Raw genomic sequence first — 26,387 nt, forward strand, 5'->3', positions numbered from 1 at the left:
ATCTAAATAGGTCCTGTGTCCCTGCAGAGTCCAATAGCACCAGCAAACAAATGATTACTGTGGAAAGGAACTAATAGTTATTCTCCCATCCTTACCACATCATGTCACAACTATTCCAAAACAAAAACCAGATCTGATATGAAACTCTTGATTTGTTCAGCCCCAAATCACCTGAGTCAGATTGCCATGATGGCAACAAACTCCCTAACTGTCCCAATTCTACATCACCTGGGACCAAATGAAAATTCCCTCAGAACAATCAGCCTTTGGGACTCGACTGCTAACCTAATAACAGGATCTAGCAGCCAGTGGTGGGATTCAAATGTGAACAACTGGTTCTCTGGGCCTGGGGAACAAAAAAATAGCTATCGGTTCTGTCAAAGTGGTACGAACTGGCTGAATCCCACCACTGCTAGCAGCTCAGGCAAGGATATTGATATACAACAGGCTATAACCTCAACAAACACAGCTCTCCCTAGAAATCAACTTCCACCCAAAAATCTCACATCTTAGTTATTGCTAAACAATATTCCTATAGTAGGGCAAGCCCAATAATTCTGGATCTGTCCCCATCCTGTTCTGTCTGAATTTAAGAATTATCTCTTCCCTTGGTTCAGCAGGCTTAATGTGCTATTAAATTTGATTCTCTGTCAACTGGATTGACGTAAGCACATTGGCATGAAGCTGAAATTAAATTTTACAAGCTCATGTTGAGGGATATTTATGAAATTGATGTCCAGATCTTGGGGGAATTACTGGAGCCAAACAGAAGCCATATGAGAGCACATTGAAGAGGCAGGATGCTCACAGCTGCTGCTGACTCAGACTCTCTGTCAGAATAGAAGTAGGAAACCTAAGAACTACCATAGCTTTCTGGTCTGGGAACCTGGTGCTGTTCTTTTATGAGAAGTGTCTCATAATTTTCTAGGTTTCTGCTGTTACATTTCCACTGAGCAACTTTACTTCACCATCCATCTACTCTTTCCCAACCTTTCTATCAAGGTGACTTCCTCTATGCTAAAAGATGCTATTTCAAAAGGCAACTGGACTGGTTTTTTTCCCTTGAGTAAGAAGAAGACATTTCACTTCTCATCCAAGAAGCTTCATCAGTTAAAACTATGGGTTCAAAACCGATAAAGCTTCTTAGATGAGAAGCAAAATAATAATAATAAAGTTGGAAGGGATCTTGGAGGTCTTCTAGTCCAACCCCCTGCTCAGGCAGGAAACCCTATACCATTTCGGGCAAATGGCTGTCCAGTCTCTTCTTAAAAACTTCCAGTGTTGGAGCATTCACAGCTTCTGGAGGCAGGTTGTCCAGTTGCCTTTTGAAAAAGCACCTTTGAGACAACTATGACCTGGATGACTGAGAATCTCCACAGACATATATATCTCTGTACTAAGGAGCCAGTCTCAACTACAGCTACCTCTTTCAGGACTTTAAGTCAGGAGATAAAATAAATGAGCAAATCTTATTTTAAAGGATTCCTGAATAGGGGAAAAATAGAGGTTGAGGTTGTAATTTCATAGTCTGATTCTGATCTCTGAAACATAACCAACAAAGAGCCCAATGTTATATTTACATTGACCCACTGAATCTACATCATCCGCTTAGTATCAGGTTATAGGTATTGTGAATTGCTTTAAAGCACTGCATTTATTTTTGAGTAGATGATTTCTCTGCATACATATTGAATGTATCTTTTATTGTTTGTTTTTCATAGAGGTTCCAGACAGAACCAAAGAAACCGTGGAAAAGAAAGAATGTTACTACAATCTAAATGACGCAAATTTTTGTGATAATGTATTAACATCCAATGTTACAAAGCAAGAATGCTGTTGTACTTTGGGTGCTGGCTGGGGTGACAACTGTGAAATATTCCCATGTCCTGTGCTTGGAAGTGGTGAGTTATCCTTTTCCATTCAGTGGCAATTATTGTGCATAACATTACAAGGAGGCTCAGGGATTACATAACTAAGAAGTTCTTGCTCTTAGCAGTCACACTTTCCTAAACAACTTGGATCGTTAAGGATAATATTAATGGGGGGAAAGAGATGTGAATAGCAAACTGGAATATTTGAGCTCTTCTGTAAAATGAAAGCTTTATTTGCATGAAAGATATCTAAATTGGAATCAAGAAAGTAATGCTTTCTATTGCATTTTTGTGCTAAAGGGAAACCTAAATCTCAGAAATATTTTTTTAATATTTTAAATAGTGCTAGAAGTTTTGTAGAATTTTTTTTTCTCTCTCTCTCATGTAAAGATTATGTAATTCAAATTTTCCTTATGCCATTTATAGTGTAAGATAGTAATTCTGTTTGCCTAATATTAATTAAATGTACAAAACTTCTGCCCCAGAACACAAGTGCCAATAACACTTTGCAAGTTGTTAGTTCTTTTCATAACTCCGAGTTGTTTATTATTTTATTGAAAGATTACTGTATTTCCTTTAAAAAAGAAATCTAATATTTTTTGCTAGAAGTAATAAGATAAAGGTTTCTGATTTATTCCAGTATATAATTTGTCAGGAGTGAGGGCAAGGAAATGAATGTGATTGCACTGCAAGTAATCCTCCAAAAGTATATTAAAAACATCAGATTTTCAACTCCAAACCCATAGAATTGTTACAACAAACTTGCTTTACAGAGTACTTGTATTCATGTGAATATTTGGTTGGGAAACTTGCTTTACAAGGGCCAAAAAAGATGTTTCAGGTTTATTTTTTATCACTTCCCCCCCCACACACACACATACCCTTACCAACTGAAGTCCATCACATACTGAAAAATTGGCAGTGTTCAGCTCATCTTTCCTTTCTAAAAGAAATATTATCTCAGTTTTTGCATTTCCTTTGAATTGCAAAGTTTCTGTTGTGTGCCGGTTGCATATTTTCCTGGATCAGGAAACCCAACTCTCAGTCACTCACGCTCTAGCTACTCCCCAAATGGACTCCTATAACATGGGGCTGCCTTTAAAGAATATCTGTTTTGTTGCAACTTCTGGTTTGCGTTGTGGCACAATGGGACACAGGAAGGCAGGGTTCTGCCTTCTGCGCCCGATTTCACCCTGCTGTGGGCCCTGAAAAGGGCCTAAAATCTCCCCGAAGAGACGATGAAGAGGATCTTGTTGATCACAGAGAGATGGTGGTCTTCCTATTCAATCCAAGGAAATCCATCTAAACCAGCAGGGGAAAGACCGGCTACATTCCTATGGCCAGCCATTAGCTGGTGACAACCGAAGAGGAAAAAACCATTACTTAATACATTGTAAACAGCATGTCTGGAACTGGGTGAGAATATTGATCCTTTCTTTACTATTTTACAACTGAATTTCCTGGGAAAGGCTCCCAAGAAGTAAAAAACCTCTGAATGTAAACGGAAGTGGCGTTTTAATTTTATGGGAGACAGAAACATACAACATTGATGTGGAAGTAACATAAAGCTACAGTTTTGATAAATTTGAGAACTGAGATAAGTGTTAAGATTTTCTCTTTGAAAAAAGAAAAAAACATTGAGGTGAAATATAAGAAATCAATCCTTTGTTTTAAGAGTGGAAAATGGACTTTGAATGACATCTAGTGGTGGATTTGTGTATAGCACTATAGTTTGCTCTGCTTGGTGATTCCGACTCTGGGAGAACAGCTGACAGTAAAGGAAAATATTTTGGCATACTTATCATCCTGACCTTCTTGGATTAAAAATATCTACTGAGCTTGGACTTTTAACTTCAAGAGCTAGTGGGAGAGAAAGAAAAATTTAACCTTGGACTACGCCTGGCTGGGAAAGTTTTGAGCTGTTTTCAAAGAGGTTGAACATTTTGAACATTTAGAATATTGTGGATTACAACCTTGCCTGATTGACAATTTTTGGGATACATGAGACAAGGGATTACTATAAAATATTGCCATCAGAACTGAATCTATACTTTGGAATATATTGGATTATAAAGGATACATATAAAGACCAGAAAACCAATCTCCAGGAATGATATCTTAAGAAAAAACAAACACCTTCCAGAAAGAAATATATTCTATGTTACAACTAGTCTACCAAACAATTGTTGAATCCAAAGAGGATATAAAAAGAAATCATAATGAGACTAAAAACAATTTAGACAAGATAAATGAGCAAATTTAATCTACAACTAGAAAGCTCCCAGATAATGACCACAAAATATGAACAAATAATCCAGAAATCAGAAGACAAAACAGAGGAAATGGATTTAGAGATGGAAGAGATAAAAGAACTGCAAGACTTAGCTATAACAATGAAAATGCAAAAGACCTTTTACCCCTTAGGTCTGCAAAATATATCTGATATAAAGAAAAAGATTTTTAAAAAGGGAATATAGAGCTGTTAAGGGAAATGTCACAACTTGAGAGACAGGAAATGAAAAGAGAAATGGGGGGAAGAAAGGAACTGGGAGTTGTTTAAAGAATATAAATGGGTGGAATTCCCCCCCAAAAATACACTACTCAAATTGTTTTCCTCATGCCAAGCAATTTTCACAAAAATAGAAAGAAAATGCTTGGTTGATCTAATTGCCCTGGCTTGGAAAGCGACTTGGCAAAGAAAGAAAGCGAGAATCAGATTTAAAAAACAGAAGACTTGACCTTCTAGAGGGGGCATTATATGTTTAAATACCTTTTTGAATAAGATTAAAAGAATGGAAGCCTTTTAGATATAATTAGACTTTTACAATGAAAGATATGGTTTAGAATTAAGATAGCATTTTCCCCTTTTTATTGATATGGGAAATATGAAGATAAGAGGAGGATTGATTTGAATAAAACTTTCAGCTATATAAATGTAATTAATACTGAGGAAATCATAACTGATAAAAGATATTTCAAATACTGATGGGAAATCAAACTTGAACAAGAGTACAAAAAACAAGATATTGATTAATGAATTGACATTATGGACTTATGAATTGATATTATTGTTATTTGTATGATATTAATAAAATATGATGAAGATACTTATATCTAACTTTGTATACATTAACAGTACCAAAAATTGTAATGGTGTAATGAAGGGAAAATGGAAAAAAATATGGAGAAGAAAGGAGGATCAGGGAAAAAATACTGGATTGTGTAGTATTGAAAAGATTTATATTGAAAAAATTAACGTTAAATATTTGAACCCAGACAACATGTTGTTTACTAAGCACTAAAGACTGTAATTTTTAAAGAATTAATAAAACTTTTATTAAAAAAGAATATCTGTTATGCTTCAGTTATGTGTGCCCCAGCAATGACACATTAGTTACCAATTTGCTTCCAGGACCAATTTAAGGTGCTAGTAAAGACCTTTTTACTTTTATTTTTTATTTTTCTGGGCTCAAAGATCACCTCAGATGGGGACTGCAGCCAAGAAATTAAAAGACGCTTGCTCCTGGGGAGGAAAGCTATGGCAAATCTAGACAGCATACTAAAAAGCAGAGACATCACCCTGCCAACAAAAGTGCGTATAGTCCAGGACATGGTTTTCCCAGTTGCAATGTATGGCTGTGAAAGTTGGACCATAAGAAAGGCTGAGCGCCAAAGAATTGAAGCCTTTGAACTATGGTGCTGGAGAAGATTCCTGCGAGTCCCTTGGACTGCAAGGCGTTCAAACCGGTCAGTCCTAGAAGAGATCAACCCCGACTGCTCTTTAGAAGGCCAGATCCTGAAGTTGAAACTCAAATACTTTGGCCACCTAATGAGAAGGAAGGACTCACTGGAGAAGAGCCTAATGCTGGGAAAGATTTAGGGCAATAGAAGAAAGGGACGACAGAGAATGAGATGGCTGGATGGAGTCACTGAAGCAGTAGGTGTGAACTTAAATGGACTCCAGAAGATGGTAGAGGACAGGAAGACCTGGAGGAACGTTGTCCATGGGGTCACGATGGGTCGAACACGACTTCGCAATTAACAACAACAAAAGACCTTTAAAGCCTACATGGCATGTGGCTACCTTATTTAAGGGTCCACCTCATCCTAATTAGATCCACCTCTCCCATCAGATCCCTTCAGTCCATCAGCCAAGGAGCTTTATTTTGCGAGACCGAAGAGAAGAGCTTTTCTGCCATGGCACCAGCCCTTTGTACTATCATTTCCCCAAGATGAAGTTTGCCCCAACTCTGTTGGCCTTCCGGAAGGCCCTCAAAATTTGATTTTGCCATTGGACCTGGAGTCTGGAGCCTCTTAAATGGCTAGCATAGGTTTAATTGCATTCTTCCCCGTCCTTTTGTTATTATGGTTTTTAATTGTTTCTAATTCATTTTAATGGATACATTATATTGATTGTTTAGTTTTTGTTTTAATTCTCTACATGCAAGTGAGATGGGCAGCTATATAAATTAATAAATAATTGGGTAGCAGAAAACTGCTAAAGAGAAGAAGCTGAGCCCTGCAACCAAATTTAAACTTAGATTGATTACAATTCAGATAACAAGCTAAAATAAAGCTACACGTGTAGTATGCAAATTAATATAAAGATTCCAAATTTGCATCTTGAAAATCAATCATGGTCATAGAATCTTAAGTTGTGTGCATCTATGGCAAACCATGCCTTTAAATCTTACAAGCCATAGATACTAAAAGGAAAAAAGCTGAGTTCCCATTATTTCAAGTATCCATATATATGTACCATTAGAAATCTAAAATCTGAAATGTGGTATTTACAAATACATTAACACATACTTGTTATAGAAATGTTGCTACTGATTTCAGAATGTAAGGCACAAATATAGTTCTAAATGGATTCTTGATTTTTATCTTCCGGCTAGCTGAATTTATTGAGCTGTGTCCTGAAGGGAAAGGGTTCATACCATCTGAAGAACCACATTATGGAGATGTTGCACATACTTACAAAGGTCAGCCTTGATATTGACTTGAATATAGACTCAAATTAATGCCATGGTTTTAATATTTGTTAGTCATTATTGTTTTCCTTCAACTGCTGCTTATTTGAATTAGTTTTTAACTTTTTTTTTTTTTTAAACTCGCTAATGCCTTAATTCCCCCAAAGTGTCAATGCGGTTAGATGATAAATGATGTGTTGGTTTGGTACTGCTGAAAATATTTTAAAATTTCTATGATGTATGTGAGACAGTATTTCAAAATGTAAAGTTGTATCCGTTGGACTATTTAACCAGGTCAACTAAGAAATATCATTGCTGGTTTTGTTTTGGTTTTCCCTTGAATTTCCTTTTTTTATAGGAACATAATTGGTTCTCTTCCTTAGATCTGCTCATTTTCCTTTACAAACATATAATGCTCTTCCAGCAATTCTAGACATTCCATTCTTCAGATATCTGATCTTTTAAAAACTTTGCTTTATTATGTGGGTGTCTAGTTTTCATCCAGAATTTCTTTTTTACTGTACTGCTCAATTTCTGGAAAAGTGCTTTAAAAATATTAGAATAGCCAATTATTTCTTTCTGGAGAAGTATGCTAGTATTTTATCTTTAGAGTATCCAGCATATAGAAAGCATTGTTTTCTTAATATGCTACTGTTACCAGGATATGAATGGACATCATCCTGTTCAAAACAACTATTTTATATCTGAGTAATTGGACCCAATTTTATTTTGCCTTGTTCAAATAGCAAATTGATGTTTCAGAAATAATTCAACAAATAGGATAAACATTGAGACTTTTCTAAATTTTAAAATGTTATATACTTAAGCTATATAAGAAATATAAAAGATTGTGAAAAACATAAATATTCCTTTTTTCCTGGCTGTTTCAATATGGTGAAAACAGATGTATATGGAAGGCTTTACGAATACTATTTTTCACAAGCATGTAAAAAATCCTGGCTATCACTTAACATCAAAACCTCCCAAACAACAGAATAGATACCTTTAGAATTCTATTTAGTGATAATTATTGCCATAGCTGTGTGGAAGAACATACCAGTACTATAATTTCCAAAACAAACCCACAAAAAATCATTAATTCTCAGAGGATTTTATATCAGATGCAACACAGAAGCAAATAGATGGACAAGACGCAATGGATGGAAACTAATCAAAGAGAGAAGCAACATAGAACTAAGAAGAAATTTCCTGACAGTTAGAACAATTAATCAGTGGAACAACCTGCCACCAGAAGCGGTGAATGCTCCAATACTGGAGGTTTTTAAGAAGAAACTGGACAGCCATTTGTCTGAAATAGTATAGGGTTTCCTGCCTGAGCAGGGGGTTGGACTATAAGACCTCCAAGGTCCTTTCCAACTTTATTATTATTATTATTATTATTATTATTATTATTATGGATCATCGCACAGTCAGCCAGATGTTCAGACTGGATTTGGCATTTTGTCTACCTATTGAATCCTTACCCAGGACCTGGGAAAGGCAGATGTGGATGTTTGGTGGTATTACAGATATCGTCACAGGATGGAAGCAGTTCCTAGTAAGGCCGCCTTTTGCAATTGACTAATAGCAAATTTGTCAATGCCAATGGTGTTCAAGTGGTGCTCCAGTTGTTTTGGGATTGCACCCAAGGAGCCTATTACTATTGGTACTACCCTTGCTTGCTTTTGCCACAGTCTTTCTATTTCTATTTGTAGGTCGTTGTATTTTGTTATCTTCTCCAGTTCTTTCTCTTCTATTCTGCTGTCTCCAGGCACTGCCACATCCACTATCCAGACTTTTTTGTCTTTCTTATCGACAATTGTTAAGTCTGGGGTGTTATGTTGCAGGTGCTTGTCTGTTTGAATTCTGAAGTCCAAGAGCAGTTTAATTTTATCATTTTCTATGACTTTCTCTATTTTATGATCCCACCAGTTTTTGCTTACAGGCAAATGATATTTTTGCAGATCTTCCAATGCACCATTGTTGCTACTTTGTCATGCCGCTGCTTGTAGTCAGTCTGTGCAATCTTCTTGCAACAGCTTACCAGGTGGTCCACTGTTTCTTCAGCTTCTTTGCATAGGCGGCACTTACTATCTGTTGCTGTCTTCTCAATTTTGACTTTATATGCATTTGTCCTTAAGGCTTGGTCTTGTGCAGCCAGAATTAGTCCCTCGGTCTCTTTCTTCAATTTTCCTGCTCTTAGCCATTGCCAGGTCTTGTTATTATCTGCTTTCCCAGCTATTTTTTTAATGTATTGGCCATGTAGTGCTTTGTCTTCCCATGCCTCTATTCTGTTCTTCATTTGGTCTTTCTTGTAGGCCAGTTTGGTCTCTCCAGTAGTCAGTAAGCCTTCCTGATATACTAATTTCAGTGCATCTTCATCATTGTTCTTCAGATATTCTTCCAAAGCCATTTTTTCTTCTTCAACCATCTGATGTACTTGTAGCATTCCACGCCCACCTATTTGCCTTGGTAGATAAAGTCTATCAATGTCACTGCGTGGATGAAGGGCATGATTCATTGTCATTATTTTTCTGGTCTGCCTATCCATTGCTTTTAGTTCTGCTTGAGTCCAGTCCACTATTCCAGCTGTGTACCTAATGACTGGGATTGCCCAGGTGTTGATTGCCTTTATGGTATTTCCTCCATTGAGTTTGGACTTTAAGATCTTCTTCACTCTCTTGATGTATTCACCTCTAATCTTTTTCTTGACTTCAGTGTGCTTGATATTGTCAGCTTGAAGGATACCCAAGTATTTGTAGTACTCTTCCTCATCCAGACTCTTAATGTTATTTTCGTGGGGCATCTTGATTCCTTCAGTTTTCACTACTTTTCCTTGTTTGATAGTAAGTGTGGCACATTTGTCCAAGCCAAACTCCATTACAATATCTTGGCTATATATACGGACAGTGTTGAGCAGCGATTCTATTTCAGATGATGTTTTTCCATACAGCTTCAGATCATCCATGTAAGGGAGATGGGATAGCCTGGTAGATGTTTTGGATATTTGATAGCCATGTCCTGAGTTATTCAGTATTGTTGACAGAGGAAACAGTGCAATAACAAATAGTAATGGTGACAATGAATCTCCTTGAAATATTCCTCTCTTGATATTAACCTCACCATTGATCTGCAACTGAGTCTTCTATTATGCCACCAATCTTTGCACAAATTTTCTGATGTTTCTACTGACTCCTGTTATTTCTAGGCACTTAATTATCCAGTCATGTGGCAGAGTGTCAAATGCCTTTTTGTAGTCAATCCATGCCTCATTCAGGTTGGTCTTCCTTTTCTTGCAGTTTTCCAAGATCATTTTGTCTATTAGGAGTTGATCTTTTGTTCCTTTGCTATTGGGGCAGTTTCCTTTCTGCTCAGGTGGGAAGAGATTGTTTTCAACTAGATGCTGTTGTACTGCATCAGCTACCACACCAGTTAGTAATTTGAAAGTTGTTGGTAAGCAGGTAATTGGCCTGTAGTTGCCTGGTGTTGCCCCTTTTGCTGGGTTTTTCATTATTAGGTAGGTTTTCCCAGTTCTTAGCCACTTTTCAATTTCTCCTCCTTGTAGTATATTGTTGAACTGCTTGGCAATGAGTGGGTGTATAACAGTTAGATGTTTCAACCAAAACCCATGCAGTTCATCTTCACCTGGTGCTGACCAATTTTTGATTTTCTTTGCTCTTTTTTCTACCATTTTTGTTGTTATTACTAGTTCTTTCATTTCAACTTCTGTTTTATTTGCATCCACCTCTTTTAACCAAGCCGCATCCTGGTTGTATTTCTTTGGGTTATCCCATATCTGCTTCCAGAACTGCACTGTTTCTTCCTTGTCAGGTACTGACTGATTCTTGCAGTTTCTCCATTGATGGATTGGTAGAAACGTTTCTGATTGGATTGAAATTGGAGGTTCTGCCTATAGTTTGCAATTCGAGCTTCATATCTACTGATTTTCCTGGCTATAGCTGTTATTTGTTGCTTTATTATTTCCAGTGCTTCCTTGATCTTCCTTGTTTCTAAGTGGTATTTCTTGATTAGGTATTCTTTGGTCTTCTTGTTCTTCAGCTTCTTTTCTTTCATCTGTTCTAGCTTGCTTGCATGTGATCTTAACTTGCTGATCTTATTTTCTAGTCTAACCTTCCATTTTTGTGGTGCACTGTTTGTTTGTTTTTCTTCTTTGTTGATTTTGCATCCCAGGTATTCAGTTATAACTGCAGCTGTGCTGTACATTAGTTGGTTTGTTTCTTGCAGTGAATTGGTGCTTATACTTGATATTGCAGTATTTGCATCTTTTAATGCTTGTGCTAGCTGTTTCTTTGGAACAAGCTTCAATGCAGGCAGCCTTATTCTGTTGTTTTTGTGCTGTTCTAGATGCTCAGTTATTCTTTGTTTCAATTCTTTTATTTCTTTAGTTAGAGGGTTTTGTTCTTCCTGAGGAAGTGGTGCCTGGTTTCCAAATGAGAACAGTTGTATATCTCTGCTGGATTCCTTCACTGCCAACTCCCCCTGGTTTGCCTCTACATTCTGAATTACTTCTGGTAAGGCTTTGATTTCTTTGCCCTGGGTAAACCTTTGCAGTTCGTCCAATTCTGTTTCTGTGAATACTTTATTTCGTGTTATAAATCGGCGTTGATCTGCTAGTCTCTGTTCTGTTATTTCTGATTCTGGATGTTGTTCTTTCCAGAACTGGTGCATTCGTTTTAGATATCCTCTTCTTGTTGGACTTGATCTGTAGTAACAGATCATTATTTCTTTGTTTTCAATCACTGTGTATCTGCACGGGTAGACACCTTTTCTTCCAGTAGTTCTGCAGTTGCTGGCCCTGGTTGCTCAGCCAACAGTCCTGAGTCCTGTAACCCATTTTTCACCAGATATCCAGGAACTCCAATATCTAGCGCGGACTTTGTTAACCCGGGTGACATCCGAGCCGGTATGGCATTCTGAAATTTACGTCTCACCATATTTTTTATGGGAGAGACACTCTTTGTCTGACTCCTCTGATGAGACCTGTCCAGTATGGTTGAACCTCTGGTATAGCTTTCATCTTCCTCAGAGTACACAAGCCCCACAACCATGTCAAGGTAGTGCCTCACTGGGGGTTGTTATTATCATTATCATCGATCATCGCACAGTCAGCCAGATGTTCAGATTGGATTTGGCATTTTGTCTACCAATCGAGTCCTTACCCAGGACCTGGGATAGGCAGATGTGGATGTTTGATGGTTTTACAGATATCGTCGCAGGATGGAAGCAGTTCCTAGTAAGGCCACCTTTTGCAATTGACTAATAGCAAATTTGTCAATGCCAATGGTGTTCAAGTGGTGCTCCAGTTGTTTTGGGATTGCACCCAAGGAGCCTATTACTATTGGTACTACCCTTGCTTGCTTTTGCCACAGTCTTTCTATTTCTATTTGTAGGTCTTTGTATTTTGTTATCTTCTCCAGTTCTTTTTCGTCTATTCTGCTGTCTCCAGGCACTGCCACGTCCACTATCCAGACTTTTTTGTCTTTCTTATCGACAGTTGTTAAGTCTGGGGTGTTATGTTGCAGGTGCTTCTCTGTTTGAATTATTATTATTATTATTATGGAGGATCATCGCACAGTCAGCCAGATGTTCAGACTGGATTTGGCATTTTGTCTACCTATCGAGTCCTTACCCAGGACCTGGGATAGGCAGATGTGGATGTTTGATGGTATTACAGGTATCGTCGCAGGATGGAAGCAGTTCCTAGTAAGGCCGCCTTTTGCAATTGACTAATAGCGAATTTGTCAATGCCAATGGTGTTCAAGTGGTGCTCCAGTTGTTTTGGGATTGCACCCAAGGAGCCTATTACTATTGGTACTACCCTTGCTTGCTTTTGCCACAGTCTTTCTATTTCTATTTGTAGGTCTTTGTATTTTGTTATCTTCTCCAGTTCTTTCTCTTCTATTCTGCTATCTCCAGGCACTGCCATATCCACTATCCAGACTTTTTTGTCTATTATTATTATTATTATTATTATTATTATTATTATTATTATTATTATATCATGCACACAAAATTGGGATATATCTTTATAAGGCAGTGTTAGCAGAGTACATGAAAGTGATTTTGGAGCTGGAAATAAGGTAAAGCACTAGATCGAACTGCCCTCCAAACATTAATGTTAGCTGGCATTTGCAAAACTTATGCTTAAGGCAATATGCACATAACAGGATTGCTACATGTAATGGAATTGCCAGTGTAAAAACAGAACATGCTCAATTGAATGAATTGTTTGGCACATATTATTTCTATACTAAATAAAGAGCAAGAATAAGTTACCAACATTCCAGATGAGGCTGTTGGTCTAAAAAGATGGTCTCTTGATTGTTTAACATTTTAATCATGCAACTTCCCATGACAAAGTTCTGCAGTTGATTCTTTGTGAAAATAACATTTTTTTAAAAAAGAAATAAACAAAAATGGTTTGCAGTTCATTGCTTTTTACTTGTAAGTTTTAACTTGTTCTCAATTCTGCTTTTCATTTATGCTTTTACTCATGTGTTTATATTGTTTTATGACATTGTTGTAAACTGCCCAGAGCCACTTAGGTAAAATTGACGGTATAGAATTTTTTAAAAAATAAAATAAATAAATAAATAAATAAATTGACCTGAAGAAAATGCAACTCTTCTAGAATAATTTTATAGAAATATATACTTTTTGGGGTCCATCATAGCGGGTACTATTCAACATTGCTCTCCTATTTATCGTTTATATATATAAGGAATAACAATATCTCTCCTAAAAATTTGATCTGAAAATTCATACTCCACCTATATGATTAAACAAATGACGTTTTAGAATGTCAATGTTTCCTTTTCAGATGCTGATGAATGCCAGCTCTTTGGCCAAGAAATATGTAAAAATGGCTTCTGTTTAAACACGCAGCCAGGTTATGAATGTTACTGCAAACAGGGTACATATTATGATCCTATAAAACTTCAGTGCTTTGGTAAGTATTCAGGCTAGCATCCTATTCCTCTCACTGGGGAAAGACAGCAAGATCAAGATCTAATTCTTGACCGCTTACATAAGTAGTTGATACATGGAACCTGATTGCTTGTACAGGTAGTCCTCGACTTACAACAGTTCATTTAGTGACCATTCAAAGTTACAACAGAACTGAAAAAAGTGACTTATGACCATTTTTCACACATAGGACTGTTGCAGCTTCTCCACAGTCATATGGTCAAAATTCAGATGGCTCTTATTTAGGACTGTTGCAGCATTCTGGGATCATGTGATCACCTTTTGTGAGCGTCTGACAAGCAAAGTCAATGGGGAAAGCAAGATTCACATAACAGCGGTGTTACTAATTTAACATCTGCGGTGATTCACTTAACAAATGTGGCAAAGAAGGTCGTACAAGGGGGCAAAACTCACTTAACAAATTTGTCACTCAGCAACATAAATTTTGGACTCAAGTATGGTCGTAAGTCAAGGACTACCTGTATTCCTCAAATGTTCCTTCGAAATTCCGCGACTAATTTTTATTTGGAGAAATATAAAACAATGGCTAGCATCCATTTGCTTGATTGCAATTGCCAGAAAGAATGTTGTGGCCGCAGAAATTTTGCTAGATTCTTTGGTCTCTTAAGACAATCAGAGGAAGAAATACATGGAGATAACATTACAAAGAAATAAAATACATGATTATTTCTGTGGTAGGATATATACAATAGTCTCAATCATATTCAATTTCATCTTGCTGTGGTAAAGTTTTTACTGAGATCTTATTACACAGTATTGCTTTAAGTATATTTTTAATAAATTATATGTATGTTCCCTCTCTAGAATAACAAGACTATTAGTACTACTGGATAAAATTAACCTGATCTTCATGAATATTCAGGCAAAAACTGACTGGTTTTGTCAGTCATAAATCCACAAGAACCACATTTTATTTGGGTATTTCAGGAAGACACGTCTGTTTAACAGTTCTCCTCTTTGCAAATATGTTCAGTATGATTATCTTGATTTTAAATATCTGCTAATGAAAAATACAGACCAGAAGTTGATCACTGCAGATGTTCTGTTCAAGCTATTTTGCAGGAAGAGATTTCCTTTGAAATACTTTTCATTTGCATTTGAACAGATACAGATGAATGTCAGGATATCAGCAGCTGTATTGATGGCCAGTGCATCAATACTGAAGGCTCCTACAGTTGTTTCTGCACACCCCCAATGGTTCTGGATTCTACAGGAAAGCAGTGCATCAGACCAGCCGAATCTAGTGGTGTGCATTATTTTATGTATTGCTGTGTTCAGGTTGAAGGCCAAAATATATGAATCAAAAAGAATATTGTAGAATTATCATTATCATTATGGTATTCAATGTGCTTCTTTACCAAAGACTTTTAATTTATAATTGCTAAGTCCTTTTGCTAGATATCTCATTTTATTTACAGAGCCTGGGTTTGCAGAGATCTGCAAAACATAGGAAAACTAATTTTCTGCAAAGATAATTACCGTGGATGTGCAAAACATTCATTGCAACAGAAAACATTCAGTATACAGAAAAGCCAAATTCACATGGTTTGTCCCCAGCAAAAATGTGTTTTCTATACAGGTACTACCCCGAAACATATGTGTTACAGCCAGGCCCAGATACAGAATATGTGAGTTTCAGGCAGTTCAGGTGTTCTGGAGTGGGGTACAGAGGGGAAACACCAAACACAGCAGCAGTGGTGCACAGTAGTGGCTAAATAGAGGTAATGGAAAGAAATGTTGAGCAAGTGGGCTGCTTAGGTTGTGCCTCTCAACATTTAAGGGTGGTGGTGACTCAGGAAGGATAAAGAGAAATAAAGCACTGGAAAGATTTAGGGAAGAGGTGAGAAACAGGCCTTCTGGGCAAAAGAATGTGCTGAGAAAATTAGGGTGTGGTCTGACACCCAAGCTGTACAGAAGAAGACATCACATCCTATTTATTCCACCAGACTCCTCCAGAATTTATTTAGACTGGTATTTCTCAAACTCAGCAAATTTAAGTTTATATGGACTTCAGTTCCCAGAATGCTGGCTGGAAAATTCCAGGAGTTGAAGTCCACACAGAACAACCAAAATGTTCCAAATTCTAATTTGGCTGAACTCTGACATGACCAGAATAATACATTCAAAGTTCTGACCCAGAGTATGGTTGATCCACACATAAAAGTAAACACATACCGCAGAAGATATAAATAGCTCAGGGGCTTGATGCTCTCTTGAGTTTGGCTGTTTTCCACAGACATTTTGTTACTAGACTAGGTATCATCAGCTGGGTAGTTTGAGAATTGTGAAAATCTTGAGATTTTCAATAAAATCCAAAAACAGTATAAGAATCCAAAATTGCAAATTCTGTCCATGCTGTTGGGCAATGTAAGAAAGTGATTACTTTTTCCCACACTAATCAATTTTTGATGATGATGATGATGATGATGATGATGATAATAATAATAATAATAATAATAATAGCCCTTAAAAAGAATTGTCCAATACCAGAGATTGTTCTAGAGAGCCCTGAGTATTGATTCAATAAAATGGATATAATAATTCCAACTGCCTTATTTGTTAATTTAAAAAAATATTTGTACTCAAAAATTTATCTCATTTGATTTGGCAGAAAATAAACATCTTTGCAGTGTAATTCCCACACATCTTGAATTGCATTATTTTTTACAGATAGGGATGTCATAATAAACAAATACTTTTGGGGTTTTGTTTCAGAGCAAACTGAAGAAAGTGATGTCTATCAGGATCTTTGCTGGCAACATCTGAATGAAGATTTTGTTTGCAGTCAACCTCTTGTTGGGAAGCAGACTACTTATACTGAATGCTGTTGTTTATACGGCGATGCATGGGGCATGCAGTGTGCCCTGTGCCCCATGAAAAACTCAGGTAGGACACATATTCATAGGTTGAGAAATATTTAATATTTTTAGTAATATCAATTCAGAAACTTTACTTAGCGCAAAAACAAAACATTTTCATTGCTGAAATGATGCTGATTTCATCATTTTAAAAGGCACCGGATTGCTATCGTCTAATTGAAATAGATCTAAATTTATATGCTCAACCATTTCTTCACTATTCCTCTACAGTAAAGACATAGTTCCTTGTTGAAATTCCTCTTATCTCTGAAATTATCCATATTGGTTTGGACTGTTAGAAACGGGTATCCCGGTAACATCCACGGACCATCTTGCTGTAATATAATTTATTTCAATTGTGATTTGAAAAATATTTAATATTGTAAAGCAGTTAGCACTGAGAAATTCTGTAATTCAAAATCAGTGCTGCAGTTTTTGAATTTAGCTATCAGTGTTAGTACATCAGAGTACATTTGAAACAATGAAGGGAAATTGCTGATTTTATAAGCTAATCTTGAGCTTTAATTATGGCAAGAATAAAATCCAGGTATCCATAATATAATATTACTGTGTTTCCCCAAAAATAAGACCCACTCCGAAAATAAGTCTGATTTTTTTGGGTGGGCTAATATAAGCCCTACCCCCAAAATAAGCTCAGGGAGTTGGGCGTAGCCAGCACAAGCAGTGGCGATCATGCAGAGGCCAATGGTGTCCGGCAGCAGCCTCAGCCTGCCGGCCCTTTGGTGTGGTGCAGGTAAATCTGACCATGGAGACAAAAGTGGAGCGGGGAGGCAGGCGATCCAGATGCTCCACGTACTTTTGCCCAGAGGGAGACTGGAAGCTTCATCTTCTTGCAAACAGGGTCACTGGAAATGGAGAAAATTGCTCAGTTTCCAAGTGCCCCATCGCAAGCAGATGAAGCTTCCAGTCTCCTAGGCGAAAAGTGATTGGGCGCCTATGTTTCTAAGCACCCCATAGGTGCACAAACACTTTTTGCCTGGATGGAGAAATGACAGAGACTGGAAGTTTCGTCTGCTTGCAAAGGGTGCTTGAAGACTGAGCGAATCACTCGATTTCTAAGCACCCCATTTGCAAGCAGACAAAGTTTCCAGTCTCCCTCTGGGCAAAAAGTGTTTGAACTCCTATGGAGCCCTTGGGCAGTTCCACCTCCTCCCACACCTGCCTTGCCTTGTGGCAGCAGCACAGCAGGCCATGCATCCTGCCGCAAGCGGCCGCACAAGTGGATCAGTGGCCACATGGGCTCCTGCTGGACAGGGGTGACACAAGACGAGGCAGGTGTTGGGGAAAAATAAGACATTATCCAAAAATAAGACCTGCCTCTTTTGGAGCAAAAAAAAATATAAGACCAGGTCTTATTTTCAGGGAAACATGGTAATAGGAAGGCAGGTGAATTTACTTGAAGATGTAGTAGTTGCCAAAATTGCAGATGGGGGATATTAAACAATATACTATAGCTAATAATATATACTTATTACTTAATGTATCTCAGTAATATGATGAGTGAATGTATTGATATTTTTAAAGCTTTATTTAGGCAGTCCTAAATATTTAAGTTTAGATTCTAATATGCTTTAATTCCACTGAAATATATAGGACTTTAGTAAACAATACTGTAATATCTCATTAATGGATTTGTTATGTAGTTCCAACCAACTTAATTATGGTATAGGTTGCATTCAATCAGCAAATGACTTGTGAACCTACAGAGGATAGCAGTGCAATGACTGTGCTTCTGGATAAAGAAAATATGTATGTCTCTGAATCCATATCCCTAAATTTAGATTCAAAACAATGATGCCACCTAATTCTTGTAGAATATTATTTTGATGTATTTTAAAAAGATAGTATACCAAATACTAAGCTCTGACTAATGGAAATGATTTATCTTTGATAATATAAATGAATCTTAGGCTTATGTTCAGCTGAATATGTTTCACAAATGTATCTTTCATTTTCTAATTCCAATATCAAATTTGTATGGATTTTTTTTTCCTTAGTTCTTCTGATTGGAAAATCAGTTTTCTGGCTCCTTAAATAAAAGTTGAGAATGGAGACTAACACTTTCAAGTAGTAATAGGAATGGTAGCTGTTTTTCTTCATGGCAGAGGCTGATTTATACATTGTATGCTTTACAAAACAGTGACCTACAATGTGTTTTATATATATATATATATATATATATATATATATATATATATATATATATATATATATATATATATATATATATCCACTGTTTCAGTAACCTGAGATGGGTGGGAGGGTGTTTCCTCTAATATTCTCTCCAGTGTTTTTTTTTTTCTCCACCCAATTCAACAAACTGTATTTTAATTTCCAGAGTGCTATGCCAGAAAGGTTCAGAGGGGAGGGAAATCACAGACACACTGGAGGAAAAAATTGGAAACTAAATATTGTGCACAATTGGCTTCTGAACAGTTTAAAACTGGGGTTTGCTGGAAGTTTGCCAGAAATTGTTTTCCTTAAATGTTTTCTGATGAGAAGAATTTATTGATTTTTTTATGAGTTTTGCATTTTCTGTTGGCCAAGTATTCTCTACAGTAGTTCTCTTCAGATATTAGATGGGAAATGTAATCAAACTCATCTAGGGAAGTTGATTTAGAAGTTGTTTCCAGAATGTAGCTTTAAAGAAAAATACAGCTTTATTTAAAATAAAGCGAAGATGGGTTTGTTTCTGAATAGGTTCGTAGAATTTATGAACTGTAATGACTGCTTTGATGTGACTGTAGTTTATACAGGTATCACCAGTTTTGATTTTTTAGCTTGATTTCTCTCATTATGAAATAGGATTTCTTATACTGCCTTCTCTTTGTGGCTGATTGATGTACAAATGAGATAAAAAGCATTAAAGATAATACAGATTTCTTCTCTAACAAACTTTTTGCTATCTGGTAAATTCTGGGAGCTGAAGTCCACACCTCTTAAAGTTTTCAAGTTTGAAAAACACTGCCTGAGATTTTGGTCTTTCTATAGAAGGAACTTGTGGCTTTTATCTCGTCACAATGGAAAGTGTAATCCACAAATCTGTCACTCCTGGCAAGGACATATTGTATCACTTAGACCTTGCAGTGTGTTCTACAGCCATGTAATACTAAGGTGACCAACTTTTTTACAATGAAAAGGAGGACACAAATAAATTGAAGAAAAAAATATCGTAAATAAAAGAAACATTTTATTCATTGCAACAATAATACAGAATACACTATAATATGATAAATGCATAATAAAAAACATTTGTAACAATAACATTTTATATTGCAATTATGCTTACATGCTATGCTCCCGCCTGCAGCCACCCCACCAGCACTGCTGCCCCACCGTGTAGAGAGGGCCCCGTGCCTCCATAGCATGGAGGGAAGCCGGCCACGGCCACCCCTCACACCCCTGCCCGCAGCAGCCCCATCACCCCTGCCTCTTGCACCTGCAGCCATTATTGCTCTAGCAGGGCCGAAGATCAAGAGAAAGTTACCATGGCGTTGCCACTCCAGTCTCCTCCAGGTATCTTCGGGACTAACTATGAGATGGTGTAGTTGGGTAGCAGGGAGGGGTGCAAAGTTCCTGCCAATTTGCCTTCGCTGCAGACAATTTACATGTGCAAAGTTTGCCAGCTAGGTGTTTTGGTGCGCTCAGCAGCAATTCCTATTGGCTGTCGAAAGCCAATAGGGGGAGTAGCACAGCTCATGCAAAAGTTGAAAAAAAACCATCAAAAAAAGGTGCCGGAACGCCGTTCTGAGCGTTCTATGAGGAAAAAAAAAAGCCCTGCAGATTAGTCTTCAAATATCAAAAAGGAGGACATGTAGGAGGACACTTTTTGAGGGAGGAGAGAACTCACAAAAGGAGGACTGTCCTCCCTAAAGGAGGACGGTTGGTCACCTTAGTAATACTCCAGTTTTTGTGCTTCTTATTTAACAAGGTTTGGTGGCTTGCATTAAGAAGAAGTAGGCTTGATTATAGCATAAATGGAAAGATATTGCCTCTTACTTTTAATTTTTAATTTAAATTTGGAGAGAAGAAGTTTATCAGACTCTAAATGATGAACCACAAGTTAATACAAAGCAATTTGATCCTTTATTACTTGACTTTTTTTTGTTAGTTACTTTTCCCTCTATAACTAATATTGCAGTAAAGGGATAGCTTAGTAAACAGTATTCAAGAATTGGAATATATTCTTTCCCCAAGACAAATAATGATGAATGGTGTCTGAAAGAATAAAGTACCCAATTTTTAAGTTCAAATATTTCAAGTAGTAATTTTGGCTCAAAAAATAATTTTAAAAATTCTGAATCACTAGATCATATGCTCAGTTCCTGTCTAGAGAAACTACTATTACTCTCTAATTGAATTTTAGATTTATACAGTATATTGATTAGATTTGGTTTACTACTAGAATCTCACTTTGCCATGTTACTTTAAACATATGGTTATGGTAACAGGAAAGCAGGTTATAAAGATGGTATTCCATTTTAAGCAATATATTTCTGAAATTACCCAAAACATGTCGGAACCATGACATTAGTATTATTACAGAATAGCATTATCTGTTTTCCAGTCTGACTTTCTCATATTTAGAAATACAAATTCTGCATATAAAAGAAAACAGGGCCTTTGAACAGCATATATAATTTTAAAAAGTATTAACATTTCTTCTATTTTTAGAGTTGTCATTAAACCTTTGTGTTCATTTTTACTTAACTCTCACAGTGTTTCAGACTATGCTTTGAATTAAAGCTTAAAATATTGTAATTAGTAAATTATTTTTACTAATCATTTTTAAGCTAAACAATGCTTAAATAATTATTTTAATATTAAATAATGCTCATTTGTGTGAGATTTATCATTGCCTGTAACTTTCTTTTACACTTACATCAGCTCTCCCCAGTTAGCCTTTTGCCTCTAAATTAGAGTTTATAGACTTGAATTTATTTGGCAGGCCAGGATACAGCATTTTAAATGGAATTTTATTGCATCAGTGTTTTAGTATGGAATGCTGCTAAACAGGAAGCTTAAAAGAAGTCATGCCAGAATAAGATGATACCAGTAACATGCAAACCCGTGGCACATTACAAATCAGATTGTGATTTGGAAATGTATTTTGCTTGTTACCCTGCCTCGGTTAAGTGAATCAGTGGAATTTTCCATTTGTAAAATAATCTACAAATAAATCACTTGTCATTTATATGTTTCCAGGAAACTTTTCGGTTAGAAATCCAAGAATTATCCGAACAGAGATTAATGCTTCAGAGTTAATATATGTAAACATTATCAACTATTATTAAGCTGGTTAATATATGTTAAAATATATTTATTTGAGAAGCAAACAAATATCTATAGAAAGGCCACAGGAAGATGTTTGTTTTTCACATTAAGAAGAAAAGATATGTTCATTTAAATAGTGTATGAAGGTTAGATGTGAAAAAAAAACAAGATTTTTCTTATGAACATTGATGTTGGGAAACATCTAGCCTGGTACGGAGGAAGGATGAAGGGTAGAACTAGTCTAGAGTCACTACGTAACTGTAAAAGGGCCAGAACCAGCCCTCCCCAATTCCTTGGAACCTTATCTAATTGTTCCCAAGGGAGAGCTGCTAGGCTGGGGAGATTCCTGTATTAGGGGCAGAACATAATAAAGTAATGTCTGCTAATATCATAGATGTGAAATTATCTTCTGAGCAGACTTGACCATATTATTACACAAACTGAGGTGGCTACCAAGGCACTTGATTTGGAATATTGTTAAAGGCAATAAATTATTCATAATTTTATTTCTTACTGCATTCTTAGTCAGGTAACATCATACACACTGCTTGGGAAACATCATACATACTCTCCATAGTAGCTCAGGTTGTGCCATTTTATAAAGATAATAGATACATAGATAGAAGAATTTCTGATAAATGTATTCATTTATTTATATTATATATACTGACTTTCAAAAACTCACCACAGCTTACAAAATAATGCAAATATTAAGAAAAATCAGCCCAGCCTGACTAAACTCATCATTATTCTCCTTAAAAACTCTACAAAACTGTTCAGCCTTCAAGACAGTCTGGAAAATTGTCAAGGAGAGTGTCAGATTAATCTCGGGGAAGAATTATGTTTTACAGCATAAACCAAGAAGCAATGCATTCTTTTATTTTCAGTTGCTGATCTCATTTGGAGTAGGATTTTTAACAGATTCCTTCTGTCTTGACCTATTGATTGGGTCAGTTTTTGCAAGAGATTGTGGGAAAGCTGGGGGCGAATGAGTTGACAAATTATATCTAAAAGGCAATTCATTCAAAGTTGGGAGACATCTGGGAAAAAGCATTACAGAGTCCATCTTAATTAACTAGCTATAATTGAGTCTAAGAAATTCTAGAAAATTCTTATTACATTGCCACGTAGGACGTAAAGTTAATTGCAATAGCTAATACAAAATGATAAAGGGGAAGGAAGGGCAACAGCTGGCACACCAATTAAAGCTGGTCAAAGACCCTGCCCCAGTCATGGCAACCACTTATTAACCAGGGCCAGCTTTACTTAGTTTCCAAAGTCGGCCGGGTGCCCTTACCTGCTAAAATCTTGGCAGAGATACCTAATAAACAAGCCTTTCTAGTTGAATATAGTGACAGTCTGACTGGCCAAAATAATAGATGCTTCTGAAAAATAATCACACAAAAGAACATATTCCATCCCTTAAGTAGCGTCTCTGCTTGTTTCAATGAAAAAGAAAAATCTTTAATAGTTTTTTGTTCTAGATGATGCAATTCCACATAAGCACAGCTGAATAAATAAATACTTGGGATCCAAAATCTTTGATCAGAATGATAGATGCAACTGGCTCAGCAAATGCTTTATTATGCCATATTACATTTGCAATTAAACTGTTGGCTGTGGAAATGCTGTTGAAGAATTACTTGGCTCCTTTGTTAAGACAGTTACATTGCAATTGTTGGAGGAAAATAAATAATGTTTAAAAATGTAAATTGTGCTTTTCGTTGCATAAGATTACCAGGTTGCGAAAAATACAAAAGATTTATAGCTAGAGTTTAAAGATTTATTTTCAGTGACAACACCTATTTTGGTAGCATAAATCTAGTGCATTTAGCAATCAAAATATGCTATTTCTAAAATGTAAATAGTCACATTTGCTGCAGCATATTGGTAAAAATGGCTCAATAAATATTAGTGCAATTTCACACTGTTCTTTTAATAATCATTACAATGTCTGTTTAAAAAAAAACAGTAGCCCAGGATAGTTTATATTATAACACCAAGTACAATGAAGTTTTGACATTTTTTGTACCTTCCCTGAATTCATTTGTCACTAAGTAAAATAAGAAAGAAGCAGGTGACACTTCAGAGAGAAAAATCAAAGATGCTTGAAGTTATTTTTACACTGACAGGGTTTGGTGGTATCACCCACACTACGTTAATCAATTGAATAAGCATTTGGATTCTTTTTTCAAATGCTGTATTACAACTTTTAATTTATTGCCAAATGAAATTACCTTGTTCTTTGAATAAATTTATTTCCAGTTATTTCCAGTAACCGTACTTAGGATCATGCGCTTATTGCATTTCATACTTAAGCAACTGAAGCAACGTGAGACAGCAAAAATTAAGAAAATCCAGATGATTTTACTATTCATATTGTATGAATTGTGGGTATTCTTCTATTGTCTTTGATTAGGTTTGTTAGAAAATAATATTCTCTCACAACAGATAAATAAAATAGATTTGGTTCAGAAAAAATAATAACTCTTTCTCTACCCTTATATTTGTCCATGGCTGTCCATTGATCATGTAGAATGTTGAGAACCATCTTCAGGGGTGCTGAGAAGAATATTCTACCTATCTGGTGAATTAAATCACTCTCATACACTCAGATTGAGCTCTAAATGGACATGTTCAATTGAGGTGCCTGGGGCATGGTCTTCTGGGGTTACCTGAAGAAGTTAGAGCCTGTGACTTCTGATGAAATGGCAAGGTCCCTAAATTCCTGAAGATAAGTTGCATGTCCCTACTGGAACTGCTCAGAAAGTGATATGTGATTGGCTCCATATAGTAACATCAGCTTGTCTAAGGAAGGAGTCGTCCCTCTAGCCTTAAAATAGATGGCGGTATACCCCATGCATAAACCATCACTGGACCCAAAAGTTTGGGACAATTTTCATTCAGCTTGCAAGGATGGAAGATTGTTGAGAAGAAAGTCAGGCAACAGCTTAAGAGATCCTGCAGGAAACAGATAAACAATACAAATTCAACACATAATTACAGAAAACTGCCAAATCAGATCATTAGTCTACATCAGCAGTCCTTGACTTACAGCCACCGTTAGGACTAGAATTTCTGTCACTAAATAATGTTGTTGTTAAGCAAGTCATCACATAGCCAGACCAAATTTTACGGCTATTTTTATCACAGTCATTAAGCAAATCACCATGGTTGTTAAGTGAATCATACTATTCTTAAGTGAATCACGTGGCAAATCTGGCTTCCTCCATTAACTTTGCTTCTCAGAAGCTAGCTGGAAAGGTCATGTGATCATGTGACCAGAAGACACTGCTGCAACTGTTATATATGTGAGCCAGTTGCCAAGTGCCCGAATTATGATCACATGACTGGAATGATGGTGCTATGGTCATAATTTTGAGCATGGGTTACTTCTTTCACCTCTGTCATAGCTTCACACTGTTGTTAAAAGAATGGTCCTAAGTTGAAGACTGAGGACTACCTGCAGATTCAGTACTACCATAGTAACATTAACTGTAATTTCCTTTAAACCTTAGTGAAAGATGTTTTAAATATGTTTAAAGACTTTTTAAAAAATGGGACTAAAGAGCAAAAATATGATTAAAACTCTGATTTTTGAAAGTGCAAAGAAATTAAGGGTCCAAATAATTTTGGAATAAATGTTTGGAATTAATTGTAAAGAATCCTTTCATGGGAAAATGCTTTCATTTTGAATTTTTTTTTTAAAATAAAATAGTTGGCATTTCTTCCAAATAAATTCTAAATTACAGGAATTCTTGCAAAATATATTCTGGGATTTGCGTAGAGAAAAGGGGTGAAATAAAAAAATCGCTTACATTTTTCATTTTTCTTCTGATACTTTTACATCAGATCCCCCCCCCCAACATCTCCTGTTTCATAATACTTTCAAATCAGTTTCTTCATCATCCAGGTTAGATCATTTAGGCTAGTCCATGTAGAAGGGAAAGCTGCAAAAAGCTATACCCACTTCAGTTATTGTGGAAATATTTATCCTCAGTTTATTTTATTGGAATAGTTCATTGCTTATATTGCTGCAAGTTATGTTCTTTAAGTTGGTAAGAGACAAAAACAGCAAAATCAATCATTATAAATGTCCAGCCTTGAGAAACACAAAAGCCAGTTGTGCAAACAGAAAAGTATTTGGAGCAAAAGTTGTTTTACTGAAAATCATGCATGATTAGGAAAGTACCAATGTATTTCTCTGCTTTTGATCCCAAAATTACAAAATGAGCTTGTTCTTGGCTTTCATTCAGATGTTTTCATTCCAGTTTTCCTTTATACTGGCTGTTCTTCTGCGCTGAAGGTTCTTTTTAAATGTATGTAATTCCCTTGGTAAAGTATTCCATGCAAAACTGTATTGTATTGATAAAATATTTGGC

The 26,387-nt window shown here is 36.3% G+C and overlaps 1 protein-coding gene across 4 annotated transcripts in view; it reads left to right on the forward strand.

Annotated features, from left to right (window-relative positions):
- LTBP1 (latent transforming growth factor beta binding protein 1) overlaps positions 1-26,387 on the forward strand; it is a 196,184-nt gene that overhangs the window by 161,287 nt on the left and 8,510 nt on the right. For all 4 annotated transcript variants that reach the window (XM_039352347.1, XM_039352349.1, XM_039352350.1 and 1 more), the window contains 5 exons: positions 1,722-1,901; positions 6,770-6,856; positions 13,686-13,814; positions 14,958-15,098; positions 16,568-16,738. In XM_039352347.1, coding sequence (XP_039208281.1) covers positions 1,722-1,901; positions 6,770-6,856; positions 13,686-13,814; positions 14,958-15,098; positions 16,568-16,738 — 708 coding nt within the window. The remainder of the gene's footprint in view (positions 1-1,721; positions 1,902-6,769; positions 6,857-13,685; positions 13,815-14,957; positions 15,099-16,567; positions 16,739-26,387) is intronic.

The sequence above is a fragment of the Crotalus tigris genome, unplaced genomic scaffold, assembly GCF_016545835.1.
Source record: "Crotalus tigris isolate CLP2741 ecotype Arizona unplaced genomic scaffold, ASM1654583v1 scf7180000018420.1175843, whole genome shotgun sequence".
In the NCBI taxonomy this organism is placed as follows: Eukaryota; Metazoa; Chordata; class Lepidosauria; order Squamata; family Viperidae; genus Crotalus; species Crotalus tigris.